Source organism: Cervus elaphus, chromosome 5 (genome assembly GCF_910594005.1).
Source record: "Cervus elaphus chromosome 5, mCerEla1.1, whole genome shotgun sequence".
NCBI lineage: Eukaryota > Metazoa > Chordata > Mammalia > Artiodactyla > Cervidae > Cervus > Cervus elaphus.
The window spans coordinates 101,607,848-101,623,866 of NC_057819.1; the positions used below are offsets into that span (position 1 = coordinate 101,607,848).

The window sequence follows — 16,019 nt, forward strand, 5'->3', positions numbered from 1 at the left end:
AGATTGAGGGCAGGAGGAGAAGGGGGTGACAGAGGATGAGATGGTTGGGTGGCATCACTGACTCAATGGACATGAATTTGAGCAAGCTCCAGGAGATGGTGAAGGACAGGGAAGCCTGGTGTGCTGCAGTCCATGTGGTCAAAAAGAGTCGGACATGACTCAGTGACTGAAAAAAACACCACCATGAAGCAAGACGTGTGACAGCAATGTAGGGTAACTTAAGGAACCCTCGGAAATGCCATGTCCACCCCGATGTTCTAAAAACATCAGGGTTATGACATCTGTGCCCAAAAGCCTCTGCTTTGGCCTGTGGCTTTATTATCTATTTTAGCTTCTGGGGGAGCCTTATGAATCACACAGATCATCACAAACCCTGTAGCATGACTGAGTCCTTAGGGTTTTTCCTAGAAGAGGAGCCGATAAAGAGGAGAGGGGAGAAAGCATGGCAGAGAAGGAAGCCCGAGGGAAAACGTGTCAGGAGAAGGTTCTAGTGTGTGGGCAGGCTGCAGGAGGAAGCACTCCAACAGGGCCTGGCCTTCCCCAGAAAGCCTTATCTTAAGCTTCTGGGGCAAAGCCTGAACAGGAAAGATGAGTTTTACACAATCCTGGTCCCAGGTGCTTGGCGTGGATGGAGCTGACAGGTCAGGGCTAGTGGGATGTTCTCATCCTGGCTGGGACACTCATGGTCCTGTGTGCTCCTCACCAACATCACTCAGGCTTTCTGAACCCTGTGAACAGGCAGCAGACTGGGAAGGGGCGCTGAGAGCTCACAGTATCGCCCCTGCCCTCGGGGACTTGGATGAGCTCTTCCTATCTCAGCTGCGACACTTGCTTTCAAATCCAGTCCGCCCAGAGGTGTGCTCCGAGGGCTGGGACTGTGTCAAACAAATGCATTGCTGTTTCCCTGGTCCCTGGTATGCAGGCAGCCAATAGATGTTTGATGAATGAATGAAGACTCAGTTCAAAGCACTGTTAGAAGTCAGTCCAGTTACACTGCCAGTGGCTGATTTTAAAAGTGAGTAAGTGCACAGATGTGTGTGTAGATAAAAAGATACACAGAGGACAGAAACAAAGAAGGGCCATGGAGAGCAGAAAGTGAAATTCAAAGTGTTAGTTGTTCAGTCGTGTCCAACTCTTTGTGACCCCACGGACTGTAGCCCGCCTGGCTCGCCTGTCCATGGGATTCTCCAGGCAAGAATACTGGAGTGGGTTGCTATGCCCTCCTCTAGGGGATCTTCCTGACCCAGGGATTGAACCCACATCTCCTGCATTGCATGGAGAGTCTTTACCCTCTGAACCACCCATATGGAGAGCAGAGAGAGCACCAATTCCCCTTGCAGACTATGAAGCACAAATCAAGCCAGCTGCCCAATCCAAAAAGAGCCCAGAATGTACACAGGTGGGTCACAGGAAAGCAATTACAAATGACCTGTAGGGAAGAAAAGATGCTTCTTCTCAGTCAAAATTGGAGAAGTGCAGTCTAAGACACTTTTTCCCCCCCCACCCATTGGATCTTTTTCTGCTAAATGGCTGCTAAAGAGAAAAGGCGAGTCTGCACAGAAAAATATGTATGAAATCAACCCAGAAATGGGCATCATGAGATCCCAGAGACCCAGGACAAACAATGCAGCTGATCTTTAGGTCCTTAAGTGGGGGCTTCTATGAGATACCCCATGTCCTTCTAATAAAGGTCTTTTTTTTTTTTCCTCCATAAACTGTTGGGGTGGGCTTCTATTTCTATACAAGACAGTCTCTGCCCACCTACAATCCCCAAACGGCACTGCCCTGTAACAACCAACACCAGCCCCAGGGCCATTAGATCCACATCTGGAACCTCCTTCTGTGATCAGGCTAAATTGTGATATCTTAAGGTGTCCTCAAGTAGGGCTTCCATAACCTCTCCAGGGGGGGGAAAAAGCCACACTATTCAACTATTCAGAAGCTTCTCTACCCACAAATTGGTATTTTCCACTCAAACATCATCTTTTTGCTTTGTTTTCTGAGAAACTCAACATCTATGGACTCCCCTTGCTCTGCTTTGCTGATGCAGATTTAGAAGACTTTCCAGTAAAAGGTGTGACTTTACATTTTATAAATAATGCTCAGAACCACTGAGAGTGTTGCTTTTCGCAAGCTGGAGGAAACTGTCAGAAAGAGCTGTGGTTATTTCGGGAAAAAGGAATCAGCAATCATCTCCGTGAGGTGTAGCCACGAAGACACTTCGAAGGCTGCTGGGCTCCTGGGACAGGCGGGCCAGCCCCCAAGGCACAAAGGGCCCCGAAGCACCTTCAGGCGCATGGTCCTTATCATGAACCACCACTGCACAACAGGTATAGAAATTCCGGGCGAAATGAGCTCTTCTCAAACATCAAGCAAGGGCATTCAGGGTGGAGAGGATGACACAAACAAAATGAGGAAGAAATGGGCAGAGCTGAAGGAAACAAGATTCCTCAGGAAATTGCATGAGCAGGTTAAAACACACACATACACACAAAAAAACCCCTCTCTGCAAAGAAGCCTTAAAAGGCACATCTAGTTATTGTTGTTTAGTCACTGAATCATGTCCGGCTCTGTGTGACCCCAGGGACTGTAGTCCTCCAGGCTCCTCTGTCCATGGGATTCTCCAGGCAAGAATACTGGAGTGGGTTGCCACACCCTCCTCCAAGGGATCTTCCGGACCCAGGGATCGAACCCATGTCTCCTGCACTGGCAGGTAGATTCGTTACCGCTGAGCTACCAAGGGGAGTTTCCTCATCCAATAAGGGAGATGCTAAAACGCTGGGGAAAGGGGCAGCCTCCTCCAACTTTAGAGCATCTGAGCATCACCTGGAGGGTTGGTTAAGCCCAAGATCGCAGGGCCACCCCAGAGGGTCTGATTCAGGGGGGCTGAGGGGAGGCCTGAGACACTGCGTTTCTAACAAATGCCCAGGTGATGCTGATGCTGCTGGTCCGGGGACCCCACTTTGAGAACCACAGACGTAGACTAAGACAAGGAGGAACAGAGTCCTCTGCCACAGTTCACACCCTGTCTACAGGGGTTGCAAATAAAGCTGTGGGGGGAGAAAAAAAAATTGTTTTAAAAAGTACAACAATCAAGCCAACTCACAAATTACTTCTGACTTGAAAGCATCCACTGCTTACCCTCTCCCCTCAAACAAGTATGTTGCTGAAAACCACAACAAATAGTGTAGTTGGCCTGAGAGATTCAGAGAAAGAAAAAGTGAGTCTCACTGCGAAGATGCTCTGAAAGCAAAGAAGAAATCTGTCAGGATCACAGATGTTCAGGTTGTCGTGGAAGCCTCTTAAGGATTTCCACTGCATCCTTAAAGCCTGCTAGTTAAGGTGGCTTTGCACTTGCACACCTGCTGGGGGTGGGGGTGGGGCTTCCCTGGGGGCTCGGTGATAAAGAATCTGCCTATCAATGCAGGAGACATGGGTTTGATCCCTGGGTCAGGAAGATACCCTAGAGGAGGAAATGGCAACCCACTCCAGTGTTCTTGCCTGAGAAATCCCATAGACAGAGGAGCCGGATGTGCTGCAGTCCATGGGGTCGCAGAGTTGGACACAACTGAGCATGCAATAGGAATTCATGCTTCCTATTCATCAAAGAGTTGAGCCAGCTGGGTGGGATATTATATCCAAAAGTGCTGTGTGCTCCTTAGGCTCCTCCTGTCCTGCTTCTCAAGGCTGTCCTGCTCTGTCCAATCTGTACCTTTTTCTGCAGCGTCTCCCCCATTAGCACATGTGAATTTTATACAGCAGCAGCTGAAAGCAACTGAAGTCTTTATCTGTAGCAGGGGAGGAGGGGGGCAGAACAAAGGGATGGGGAGGAGGGAGAAAAGAAGGGGGAGGAGGGAGAAATGGAGCAGGAGGAGGGGACGGGGTCCTTGACTCCTGCCTAGCACACACCTCCTTCCATGGCACAGATCATGGGGCCTGGCATTCTTGGATGCTTCTTGCACCATACAAAAAAGACCAGGCCCCGTTCAAGCTCCAGTTGTGCATCTCAGCCCCAGAAGGCTCCCCGGAACACAAAACCACCTCTGCACAGGAACCGAGGAAGGCGGGATGTTATGCCAGGCTGGACGCATAGATAGGCAATAACCACAGCCGGCAGGAGGGTAGCATCTCATTTGACAGGAAGGTCCAGGAGGCCCACTAGGGGCAAGGCCCAGCCCATGATCTGTCCAAGGACAGCAAGATCCTTCAGTGGAGGCTCCCAGAGCCCATGCCCAGCCCAGCACCCCGCTCCTGGAGAGCACGGGCAAACAACACTCATCCCGTTCGACTAACTTCTCAGCCTATTCTCCTCCCATGCCTCCTGGAAGAGCATTGCCTACTCTGGAGTCCAACTTGGACCGAAACAACAAGAAGCTGTTCCTAAACTCCAAGATCTTCCTCCAGTGATGAAGGTCTGATCGCCGGGAGCCACTCCAACTCTCCATACAGAGGCACACCCCCAAATTTCAGGTGGGTGATGAACACAGTGGTTTGGCAATTCCTGGTTGCATAGGATTTCGGAGCTGGAAGGGACCTTCAGGGGTCTACTTAGGCAGGAAAGAGAATGGCCTGCAACCCACGAGGAAAGTCTCTGTCAATGATCTCATCTCCACCAGGAAGCACTCACGAAGTCCTCTGCATTGTGTTCGCCCACACCGCCCCTGCAAGGAGCGGTCCAAGTGCATAATTGGAGATGGGCACAGAGGCAGCACTGAATAAACACTTGTGGCTTGATAACCAATCCACGTGGTCCTGGCCCACTTGCTCATCAGAAATAAGCTATGGATAATTTCCATTTTTGCCAAGAATCCCACTGACTCCAAGGGACCTAAACCTTTAAAGAGCATTGATGGCTATCTGTGTCCAGACTGCCCCTCCCTGCGGACCCCAACTTCCTGCTGCAGCCACATGCTCCCACCTGACCCCCCCAACATACACACGTGGGCCTTACGGAAGACCCCGAAGGCAATGCTTCCTGCACTAACACGTCAGGTGCGCACAAAAGCTCCAGGTATAAGACAGAGTGTGGGATGAGTCTGACAGTTCCTTGTGGAAGTGGACCAGTCAGTCCTTTCTCTCCAGATTCTTTAATCTCTTGCCTGGTCGTCTTTCATAATCTCTGATTTCCAACTGTATTTATAACTTCCTGACTTTATGTCTAATACCAGTTCTCCCCTGCAACACTCATTGTAAATCCATGAGGCTACGTCCAAACGTAGGTCAAAGCTCAAGCCCACACAAGCTTATGGACACATAAATGCTTGAAGGAAGCAGACTCTCGAGTCTAAGAGAAGTCAGGAGCGATGGCAACTTGCTCAGATTCACCCAGTTGTGCTCAGGCAGGAAGGTGGGTTGAAAATCCTCATGATTCTTCAAAAGGAGACAAGTATCTGGGTGCTTATGAAAAACCTCCCAATTGTTCAATGTTGGCAGTTCATTCAACAACTCTAAGGGTGGCGCATACAGAATGAAATGCTTCTGTGGACAGCCTCTGGCCTCAGGACAACCCACCGTGAGACACTGAGTCTACCTGAATCTCTGCAGGACAGCTCACCTGGATGGAGGTGAGGTTCTGACCTTGTCTTGCTGCCTGCCACCACACCCAGAGGCACTACAACACCACTGCCCGAGAAATGGAGTCATCATAGATCTGTCCTTCCTTGAAGGCAAGGATGGTGTTCATTCTGTCTAGATGTCAGAGTGCTACACAGAATGGGAAAATGAAAATAGAAGCCCCAAATTCTTTGACTCAGTTGCAGCTAGGAACAAAGTTGAAACTAGAGACCATGAGTCTTTTTTTTTTTTTTTTTAATGACAAAAACACAGAGATTAAAAAAAAAATTATTTCTGAGCTATTGACTCAAAAGCTTTGAAATTATAAGACCTGCCACTACATCCTGTTCTGAGGATAAGTGTAAAGGCTAGAAATAGCCTCAAGTTCGCTACCCTGACAACACATAAGAACATAGACACTAGCCAGGTGAAGGGCCTTTCCTGGTAGTTTCACACTCATTTGGTCCCTGTCACTATAAAACGGAGTTGTTTTCAAGTAGCTTTTCCATGAGATTCTACTTTAATTACAATAGCTTACACTTACATAATCTTTAACCTTGGGATGACAACGCATGTTTACTTGTTTGAACAAAGCTGTGTTTTCTCAATGAATTTCCGAAAGAGAAAATTGGATTTAAACTGACTCCGCAGGACTTCCCTGGTGGCCCAGTGGGTAATAATTCGCCTGCCAATGCAGGGAACATGGGTTGGATCCCTGCCCCAGGGGGATCTCACATGCCATGGAGTGGCTAGGCCCATGTGCTGCAATACTGACTCCACACACTACATCTACAGAAGCCCTTGTGCCTAGGGCTCTGTGCTCCAACACAAGAGAAACAATGAGGATGAGAAGCCCACGTGTGCAACTAAAGTCATCCCCCTACTCGCAGCAATAGAGACAAGCTCGCACGCCAACGAACACCCAGCACAGCCAAAATTGAATAAATTTATTTAAAAAACACAAGTACCTAAATAAATACACTCACTCCCCAGGTTTAGAATATCTGATCCACTGGCCACGCTGTCATCGATCTGGTTGTCACCTTACAAGTCAAAAAGAGATGGTGACTACGAGAAAACACTTAAAAATATAAAGCAGAAATTTTCACTCTTTCCAAATAATAGATTCCAAGTCAGTAGGTCAGCAGCAGGACCGGTGTATTGATATTTCTAGACACAAATTCCTTCTGTGATTCTGTGTCTGCCAAAGTCTGGGAATCAGGCAAAGGGAATGTCCAACTGGGGCATCTAAGGGCTTGTTTTGGAAGGACACCAGGAAAGTTACCAACTTGCCCCCTCTCCAATACACCTGTTTTTATTATGATACAGCTCACAGACCAAGAAACTCACTTTCTAAAAGCATACTTCACAGGGGCTTTTAGTGTATTCACAGAGATGTTCAACTACCCTGACTATCTAATTTTAGAACATTTTCATCACCTCAAAAGGACACCCATGAGAAGTCACCTCTTCCCTCCTAGACCCTAGAAGCCACACATCTATTTCCTGGGTCTATGTGTTTGCTGTTCTAAGCATTTCATATAAATGGAATCATATAAGATACAGCTTTTCGTGTCTGGTTTCTTTTACCTAGCATGATACTTTCAAGGTTTACCCTTGGATAGGGCATATACCCATTGGCACTGCATCCCTTTTTACAGCTGAATAACTTACTAGTGCAAGGATAAGACCAGATTTTTTTGGGGGGATATTATTTGGGTTGTTTCTGGCCATTATGAATAATGCTGCTATGAACATTCATGTATAAGTTTTTGTGTGGACATGTTTTCAGCACTCTTGGATAGGCATCTAGGTGTGGAATTGCTGGGTCATGTGCCACACATTCTTTTTTATTTCCTACCTGAACCATTTGCTGCTAATTGGTGGTTCCACCTAACAGCCAATAAGTCAACGTCTTCAAAGTAACATTTTGTCTTCCCGTCTCCTTTGTCTTTTGATTTTTATGGGACTTCAACTTACTGGCAGTGTGAATGACTATCTAACCCACTTGGCATTTGCCAAAGTTCTAAGAGACTGCCGGTATGAAAACCTGCTGAGAAATAAGATGTGTTGTGTAATAAAGTATTACATTAACATTACAAATTAAAATGAATTCTTGGAAAGGAAAAAACACAACCCCCACAGAAATAGATTAATAGTAAGATTTGCAGTCTTGATCAACAGCCTTTATCAAACCAGTCAATCCTAAAAGAAATCAGGTCTCAATATTCACTGGAAGGACTGATGCTGAAGCTGCAATACTTTGGCCACCTGATGTGAAGAGCTGACTTATTGGAAAAGACCCTGACACTGGGAAAGGCTGAAGGCAGGAGAAGAGGGAGGCAGAGAATGAGATGGTTAGATAGCATCACCAACTCAATGGACATGAACTTGAGCAAACTCCAGAAGACGGTGGAGGACAGGGAAGCCAGGCGTGCTGCAGTCCATGGGGTCACAGAGTCAGACACAATCGAGAGACTGAACAGTAACAACAACCCTTCCATTAAGAGAGGGTCTGTTAAAGAAAAATTATACAGCCAAAATAAAACACATGAAAACACACACACAACTAATTCAATCAACCGAATGTACCAAATAAAAGCACCTTTTTAATCTCACATTTGTTCAACACAGATGGATAGATGAAAACAGACTAATGTTTTCGGGTGTAGAAGTTTCTTCGGGCAACTTTTATTAACTGAGAATTATCAGAGATGCTCTCTCTGGGGAGTTAGAAAAGTACCCAATTATTTGTAACAAAGAAAAGCTACAAAGAATGCTTTTTAAAAGTGTTCTACTGGAAAACTGATCCGGAAACTCACATTAGCTCCTGGTGTAATAAAGTTAAGTGGGAATCTACTCATTTAAAGAAAAATTAAAACCAGAAATCAAGAAAAGTGCCGACTATTTGGCAAATGAATCCAAAAGCTCAAATCCTGGTTTAATCCTCCAAGCTGGGCTTGCAAACGTAATAAAACGTTTATAACATATGAATTCTTTGTCAAAAGAGCTTAAAAACAACTCCCAGCTCTCCTGGGTTTCAGTTGACACTCTCAAAAGACAGTGGCATTTCTCTTAAAAATAAAAGTTATTTCAGATTGTTTTTCTACTACTCCATGAACTCAGTTGTCCTTTTTGCAAATTAAGTCACCACTGCCCATGTTCATTCTCTTGGATATTGAGGCAAAAAGGAAAAGACTACAAGACAGAAGATGTAGGCATAGGTTGGCCAGGTAACTGTGACCAATCCCTTTACCCCATGGGGGACCCCCTTCTTCATGTGTAAAATGGATGGGCTCTATTTGTTAGGCTGGGGAATCTCAAACGTTTTCTTTTAAAGGCCGGAGAGTAAATATTTTTGGTTTTTGTGAGCTGTGTGAACCATACTCAACTCTGCCATCCTCAGGTAATAACAAATAGCCTTAGGCAATAAGAGAGCACAGCTGTGTTCCAGTAAAACTTTAACAAAAAAAGCTGCAAGCTGTACAAGCCCTGTGCAAGCTGAACAAGGGCTATAGGTTGCCGATCACTGTGTCCAATGATTTGGAAGGATCCCCCTAGGATGCCTGTGGAGTAGAAGTCATTGGTCACAGAAAGACTAAATAATCAAGTCATCCAGCTCTGACAGTGGAGAGATGGGTAATGCTGCAGGATCCTGCAGGTTGGGACTGACATGGGGCTCTTCCTCACATTTTCATTAACTATCTCCTCTTATTGTGGTTAGAACTTCACCCATGCTCCACTGACCAACTGCCTTGGGCTTAGCAGAAGCACCACTCCATGGGGGTGGAATGAAGCTTTCCGAGAGGCTGCTGGGGGACAGATAATACAACCCCAAAGTTGGGGGGAGGGGCAGAAATAGCTCTCCCAGGTGGAGAAGGATGGCCCATGGGGGACAGGAGCTAAGAAGGTGAACAGATAAAACCCCTTACTTTCCCTCCCAGAGACGTGAACATATCTGATGAGCAACCAGTTCACTGTCAGTTCAATGTCAAGGCTAGCATCACATGGGGCATCTTCTTTTGCCTCTCTTCCCCTTCTCACCCATCCTCACCATTTTGGCCTTGAAAGTGAAGAGTGTTAGCTGCTCAGTCATGTCTGACTCTGTGTGACCCCATGGTCTGTCCATGGGGTTCTCCAGGCAAGAATTCTGGAGTGGGTAGCTATTCCCTTCTCCAGGGGATCTTCCCAACCCAAGGATCGAACCCAGGTCTCCTGCACTGCACACAGATTCTTAACCATCTGAGCTACTAGGGAAGCCAGCATCACAGGGCATCTTCTTTTGCCTCCCTTCCCCTTCTCTCCCATCCTCACCTTTGGGCTTATACCTCCTAAATAAGGTGTTAACACTTAATCTTTGCCTCAGGCTCTGCTTTCTAGAGAAACAGGGCTAAGGTGCCTCCCGCCCAAAAGATCCTCTTTAGAAATGAAAGACAACAGAAGAGTTGTAACTATCAGATTTAGAGTATACAGAAATGAGAAGTAAAATACTGACATACACTAAGCAAAACTAATCTTGGCCTTCATTGTGTGCATGTGTGCTAAGTCACTTCAGTTGTGTCCAACTCTTTGCGACCCCTTGGACCATAGCCCACCAGGTTCCTCTGTCCATGGGATTTTCCTGGCAAGAATACTAGAGTGGGTTATCATGCCTACCTCCAAGGGATCTTCCCGACCCAGGGATTGAACCTGAGTCTCCTGCACTGCAGTCAGATTCTTTACTGCTGAGCCACTGGGGAAGCCTTTGGCCTTCATTACTGGCTGGAAATACCCCTTCAAGATCCAAGTGGTAAAATATATCCCATACAATATCTAAAAAGTCAGCATCTCTCCAAAAAGAAGACCTGAATACCTATGATGGTATCACTGTGAAGTGATTAAACATGCATATCTGGCCTTCCAATTATGCACGGAACAAAACAACTTTGTGCTATATTTCTTGAAATGCAACTATCCATTATACAAATAAGAGGTCTCCCTTCACACTAGTTTAGATTCTTGAGCAGGCTAGTTATTAACAAGTCAACATCCAGAAATTAAACACAACCCTCATTTTTGGCAACTGAGTCAACTCTGGGTGGAATGGAGCACTTTCCAGAACAGCATAGCATGAACAGCTTCCTGACACCAGAACCCCCAGGGTTCCAGGGCCTGAGCACAGGACCACCCAGCTTGACAAAATGCTCTTGGGAGCCATAAACTGTGAGAAGATGAGGGGAGATGGGGGCTTCCCTAAGTCTCATGCTCTGAAGGTCTTGCTGAGTTTGGTGGTGGTTTAGTCACTAAGTTGTGTCCAACTCGTGCAACCCCATGAACTGTAGCCTGCCAGGCTCCTCTGTCCATGGGACTTCCCAGGTAAGAACACTGCAATGGGCTGCAATGCCTTCCTCTAGGGGATCTTTCCAACCCAGGTATCAACCTGGGTTTCCTGCATTGCAGGTAGATTCTTTACCAAATGAGCCACCAGGGAAACCCAAGTTTAAGCTGAGTTTGTTTATATGAAAACAAGAGCATTAACTTACCCATCAAAAGTTAGCCATCTGGCTCAACACCATTTATTAAATAGTTTGTGCTTTCTCTAAGGATTTAAAATATCCCTCCACCGTAAATCTGATCTGTATTTCAGTCTGTCTTGACAATCTTTTCTCCTTTGCCTTTCATGACATTGCCTGCTCAAGGATGCCTCCCATCTCTGACAATTCTTTTCAAGCCCCCTCTGTCCCTCCCTTGAGTATGGTTCTTCAGGGCTCTTTCTCCTGGAGGCTTGCCCTGGGAGGGAACTCCTGATTTTAGTTCTTTGCTGATGAAATGCAAATTCTGGGCTGCACCCATGCTTGTGCAGGTTGGTCCCAGAAAAACAAGGTCAGGCCAAGGGGCAATTAGGGGTGAAATCCATCCTGCTCTCTGCCCAGCATGCTGTGCATCCACAAGACTCCCCAGAGTCGCATCGTTAGCCCAGATGATCCCTGAGTCATGACCCATCCATCCAACATACGCCAGTCATCTCTCCCTGAATGTTCCCCGGGAACTGCATGCTCAACAGGACTTCTTTCTTCCAAGGCCATTCCTCCCTCGAGTCCCCTGTTCAAATCCCACGGCTCCAGCACACAACACAGAAGAGGAACCTGTGCATTCTACCTTCCTGGACCTGCCACGTCCCACCTGACATATCCCACCTCCTCTTCTCCGGCCACAGCTGCTACTGTGGAGCTGACCTCATCACTTCTCATCGAATCTGCAAGGTCTCTGCTCGCCATCCTCTGACCCCTCACTCTGCAGCAACAAGCAAGCCTTCCACAACATTCTGAGATGTCAAGCCAGCACTCTGAATCCTTCCATGCCATGCCCACAGGGCAAAGTCCCAATTCCTCCTTACCCAGAGGTGGTCTTTAGTGAATCAGACTCTCAAGTCCCTCTCTCTCTGCTCCAACACATCAGCCTTCCCCTGGCTGACACCACAGCTAGGAACACCTAAGTCAAGTACCCTCGTCCTTTCAAAGATGGGTCTGATGCCCAGAAAAAGCTGGCGGCCCCCTTCCTCAAGCGCCCAGATTTCCATGCTAACACCCGCAACACTTATTGGTTTCCGGATTTCTCTGACTTCATCAGACCTTCCATCTTTGAAGGCGGAGACGGCCTCTGCCCTGATTTTGTATCCCCATAGCCCAGCATAGCACAGCAGCTATGACAATTCCCTGTGACAATTCCCAGGCAGAAAAATCCTAAATGGATTTGAAAATAAGTAGATTAGCCAGAGCAAGGCAATACAAATGTAAATTGGGCTTTAAACTCCTTACATTTGTATGTGTTGTAAAAACAGGGACAGCATGTCTATTGTACACCAGCACCCCCTGGGAAAGAAGTGATTAGGGATTACAGGGACTAGGAGAGCTTGGCGCAAAGGCATACAGACAGGAAGGAGAGGGAAATGGTTCATGACGGCTGAGCACAGGGGCTCTGCTTCCCTGGCGGTGGTGCCTGCCTCTGGCCCAAGTCATATGCCAGCAGAGATCCAAGCGTTGGGGCAGAAAGGTGGGTGCAGCCGGTTTGGCCGTGAGCATACACAAATGCCTCCAGGAGTGAGGGGGTCAGATAAACGTAGGTGTGAGAAGACCAAGAGGCTGCTTTCAGTACCTTCCTGCAGAAAAGGAGGTCAGATTCAAAGCTTTACCAAGTAGTCTAGCAGCCAGACAAAACAGGGCTGAGGTCCCAGAGACAATTAGAATGACATCTGGTCTTCCCAGTCCCTTAAAACTAAAGAGCACAACTTTTAACATGACCCTGAGGGTCCGCACGATCCCTCCAAACATGGCTAATGTGGTCATCATGCGTCCCATCTCAGCTGAAGGGTGCCTCCTCCTCCAGGAAGCCTCCCCTGACTTCCCGCGGTATCTCTGGGACATGTTCTCAAAACACCATGGACTCCTCCCCTTCACAACCCTGCTCACAATTGTAATCAAATATCGGTTCATTTAAAACCTGCTTCTGGGAATTCCCTGTCAGTCGAGGGAACTCGGGGCTTTCACTGCCGGGGCCCGGGTTCAATCCCCCAGTCAGGGAATTAAGATCCTGCAAGTTGACAGCCAAAAAATAAAAATAAATTAAATAAAATCTGTTACTACTATAAGAAGATTAGCATTTTGAGAGTCAAGGCTGTTTTTTATTCTTATATCCCAGTATCCAACACTCTGCTTGGAACATATGTGAGGCCCAATACATGCTTGTTGCATGAACAATTCAATCAACCACACAAATGAAGAATGAATGAAATAACGAATGAATTAAACTGGCATGTGTCTAGGGCATCGCAGGGTGTTTTTCAGCATCCGTGGCCTCTACTCACTAGATGCCAGGACATTCCCCAGTTGGAACAATAAAAATTCTTTCCAGACTTGCTCTCTGGGGAACAAAACTGTCCCTATTGAGAGCCCCCGTTTTCCTGAATTGTTGAGTAGGTTAAATAAAATTATTTATGGCTAATTTAACAAACATTTTGACACGTAATATGTACACAATAAATGTAATTATTGGATTACTGCAAGCATTTGGGAGAGAGTGGGGAAGGGTGAGCAGGACAGGTCATACTGGGAATGACAGAGAGCCCAGAGAGGTGTCATCAGCCAGTATGGCCTGTGGGCCAATATACGTTATGTCATCATACAGCTTGGGAACTCCTTAGCTAAGATCAGTTTTTACATTTTCATTTTATTTTTTAAAATTAATGAATTATTTTTTGGAGGCTAATTACTTTACAATGTTGTATTGGTTTTGTCATACACTGACATGAATCCACCACGGGTGTACAGGTGTTCCCCATCCTGAACCCCCCCTCCCACCTCCCTCCCCATCCCATCCCTTTGGGTCGTCCCAGTTTTTACATTTTTAAATGGTTGAAAAAAGAAGCCTATTTCATGACATGCAAATTATTGAAAATTCACATTTCAGGGTCTAAGTAAAGTTTTATCAGAACACAGCTGGCCCCATGGGTTTACCATCATCTGAGGCTGCTTTCACAGGACAGTGGTGGAGTTGAGTAGCTGTGACATTGACCCCATGGGCCTCAGAGCCTAAAGTATCTACCACCTGGACCATTAGAGAAAAAGTGTTTGACCTTCGTCTAGAATCTCTTGCAACCACTATATTCCAGGACCCAGTGGCATGACATCTGGGCTTCAGAAAAAAGCTGTCTGCCCTGCCTGGTAATGTAAAATGGGACCTAACTATCCCCTTAATAAAGAGAGGGGTAGTTGAATGAGGGAGAGCATATATCAGCAGTGAATTGTTTGTTACACGGTTGTTTTTTAAAAATGAGTTGCGATTTTTAGAAAGCGACTTTTACCCCTCTGCCCCTTTGCAACAGGAGCTAATTCAGGACAAGGACAGAGCCAAATTCTTGATGATCTCAGGGTCATATGGTTCAATTTCTGTATTTGAGAGATGGGGAACTGCACATAAACACACTCTCCTCCGAAACTTCAAAGTCTGATAGTCTGATAACAGTACAAAGCTGCTCACATGTTTATTTTGAGGAAGACTCTTTCTGATTAGAATGGTCAGAAGGAGTTCCACTTCCCTTTTTCTAGAAACCCCAGTTAAATCTTCTAACTAGAACACCCCCTTGAGCGGAAGGCCAGGTTGCCAGGGGATACAAACAAACCAAACACCCCAAGCGGCAGTTTTCAGCTGCTTTCTCTGTTGCTCCCTGGAAACAGCAGCTGGTTCTTCTCTCAGCAGGTCCCAACTGCAGGTTCATAAACATAAACCATATCCATGGTCCCGCCAGGTGGGAGGAGGTGGCCGTAAGTCAGGTAGGCACAGATGAGGGGAGTGAGGTGTCAACAGGTGGATTCAGGTAAGATTTCACATTCTGCCTTGGCACAGATTCCCATCAAATCTAATTTTCTGGGTTTCCATCCTCTCTGTTTTCTTGTAGCAACTGCCCTGGGGTTAAGAGACAGAGCTGATGGCTGGCTTTGCTCTGCCTGGCCCAAGACGACAACCTATACATTGCTCTGCCCACCTTGTTATACAGGTCCTACTGCTTCTCCTTCTACGATCCTTCTTGCAGGTCATTCTACAGCAATGGACTAGGATCTTGGAGTCATTCTGAAGTCTCAGGATGCCCACAATTATTGGGACAAAGAGATGTGATCTTGACTAAACTCAGAAATGCATGTGGACCTCTCTTACTGGTTAGAATAAACCCGTAAGTAGCCCCAGCCTTTCCCAAAGAACACCCTAAGAAACACCAGCCAGTGAGATACTTCAGGGAAGAATGCCATGTTGTGATGAAATCAGGAAAACCCCACTCTTGTAACCCCTGATTGGGTATCAATCAGCACATTCCAAGCTCCCAGAAAGCATGCAGTGGCTTAACCTGTTTAATTTGATTTAAACCAGCTGTGGACCACAGATCCTTACAAGATCCCAGTTTGGAAAATACGGTCCCAGACCATGAGGTTGGGTTCCACAAAGATGCCGGCTTCCAAAGATGACCCCCAACCTTGAAGGTCAGCCTTCCTCACCCCGGTTTGACCTCCTGCCACCCAGTCCTGGGGGAAGGAAAGATTTCCCGGCAGCCTCTGAGGGAGAGTTCAAAGAAAAGGTCTAAAAGCCCAGGAGGTAGAGGAGAGAGGTGCCTCTCCAGATGGACAGGACCCCAGGGGCTGCTGGAGGAAGCTGCCCGGAGCAGGACTCACCATTGGTGGCCGTGTTGACATAGTAGCGCCGGCCCTGAGGGGACAAGTAGCTTTGCCAGCCTGGTGGAAGGACGACGGTCTGGCTTTCCTCTCCCGGCGGAGGGGGGACCATTCCAGGCTTCTGTGGAGGAGGAAAGAGAAGGTCACACACATGTGGCATTTTTGCAACTGTCTCTCAACTGGGAAGTGAGAGGCAGATGAAGTCTCCCTAGCATGGCTCGACTCTGGGTGGGGTGGGGAGTGGTATGGGGGCCTACAGGCCTCCCG

General features: G+C 47.0%; 1 protein-coding gene across 8 annotated transcripts in view; it reads right to left on the bottom strand.

The window, feature by feature from the left end:
* The window catches only part of GAS7 (growth arrest specific 7), a 200,910-nt gene that overhangs the window by 65,922 nt on the left and 118,969 nt on the right, over positions 1-16,019 (bottom strand). For all 8 annotated transcript variants that reach the window (XM_043903842.1, XM_043903840.1, XM_043903848.1 and 5 more), the window contains exon 2: positions 15,753-15,873. In XM_043903842.1, the coding sequence (XP_043759777.1) occupies positions 15,753-15,873 (121 nt within the window). The remainder of the gene's footprint in view (positions 1-15,752; positions 15,874-16,019) is intronic.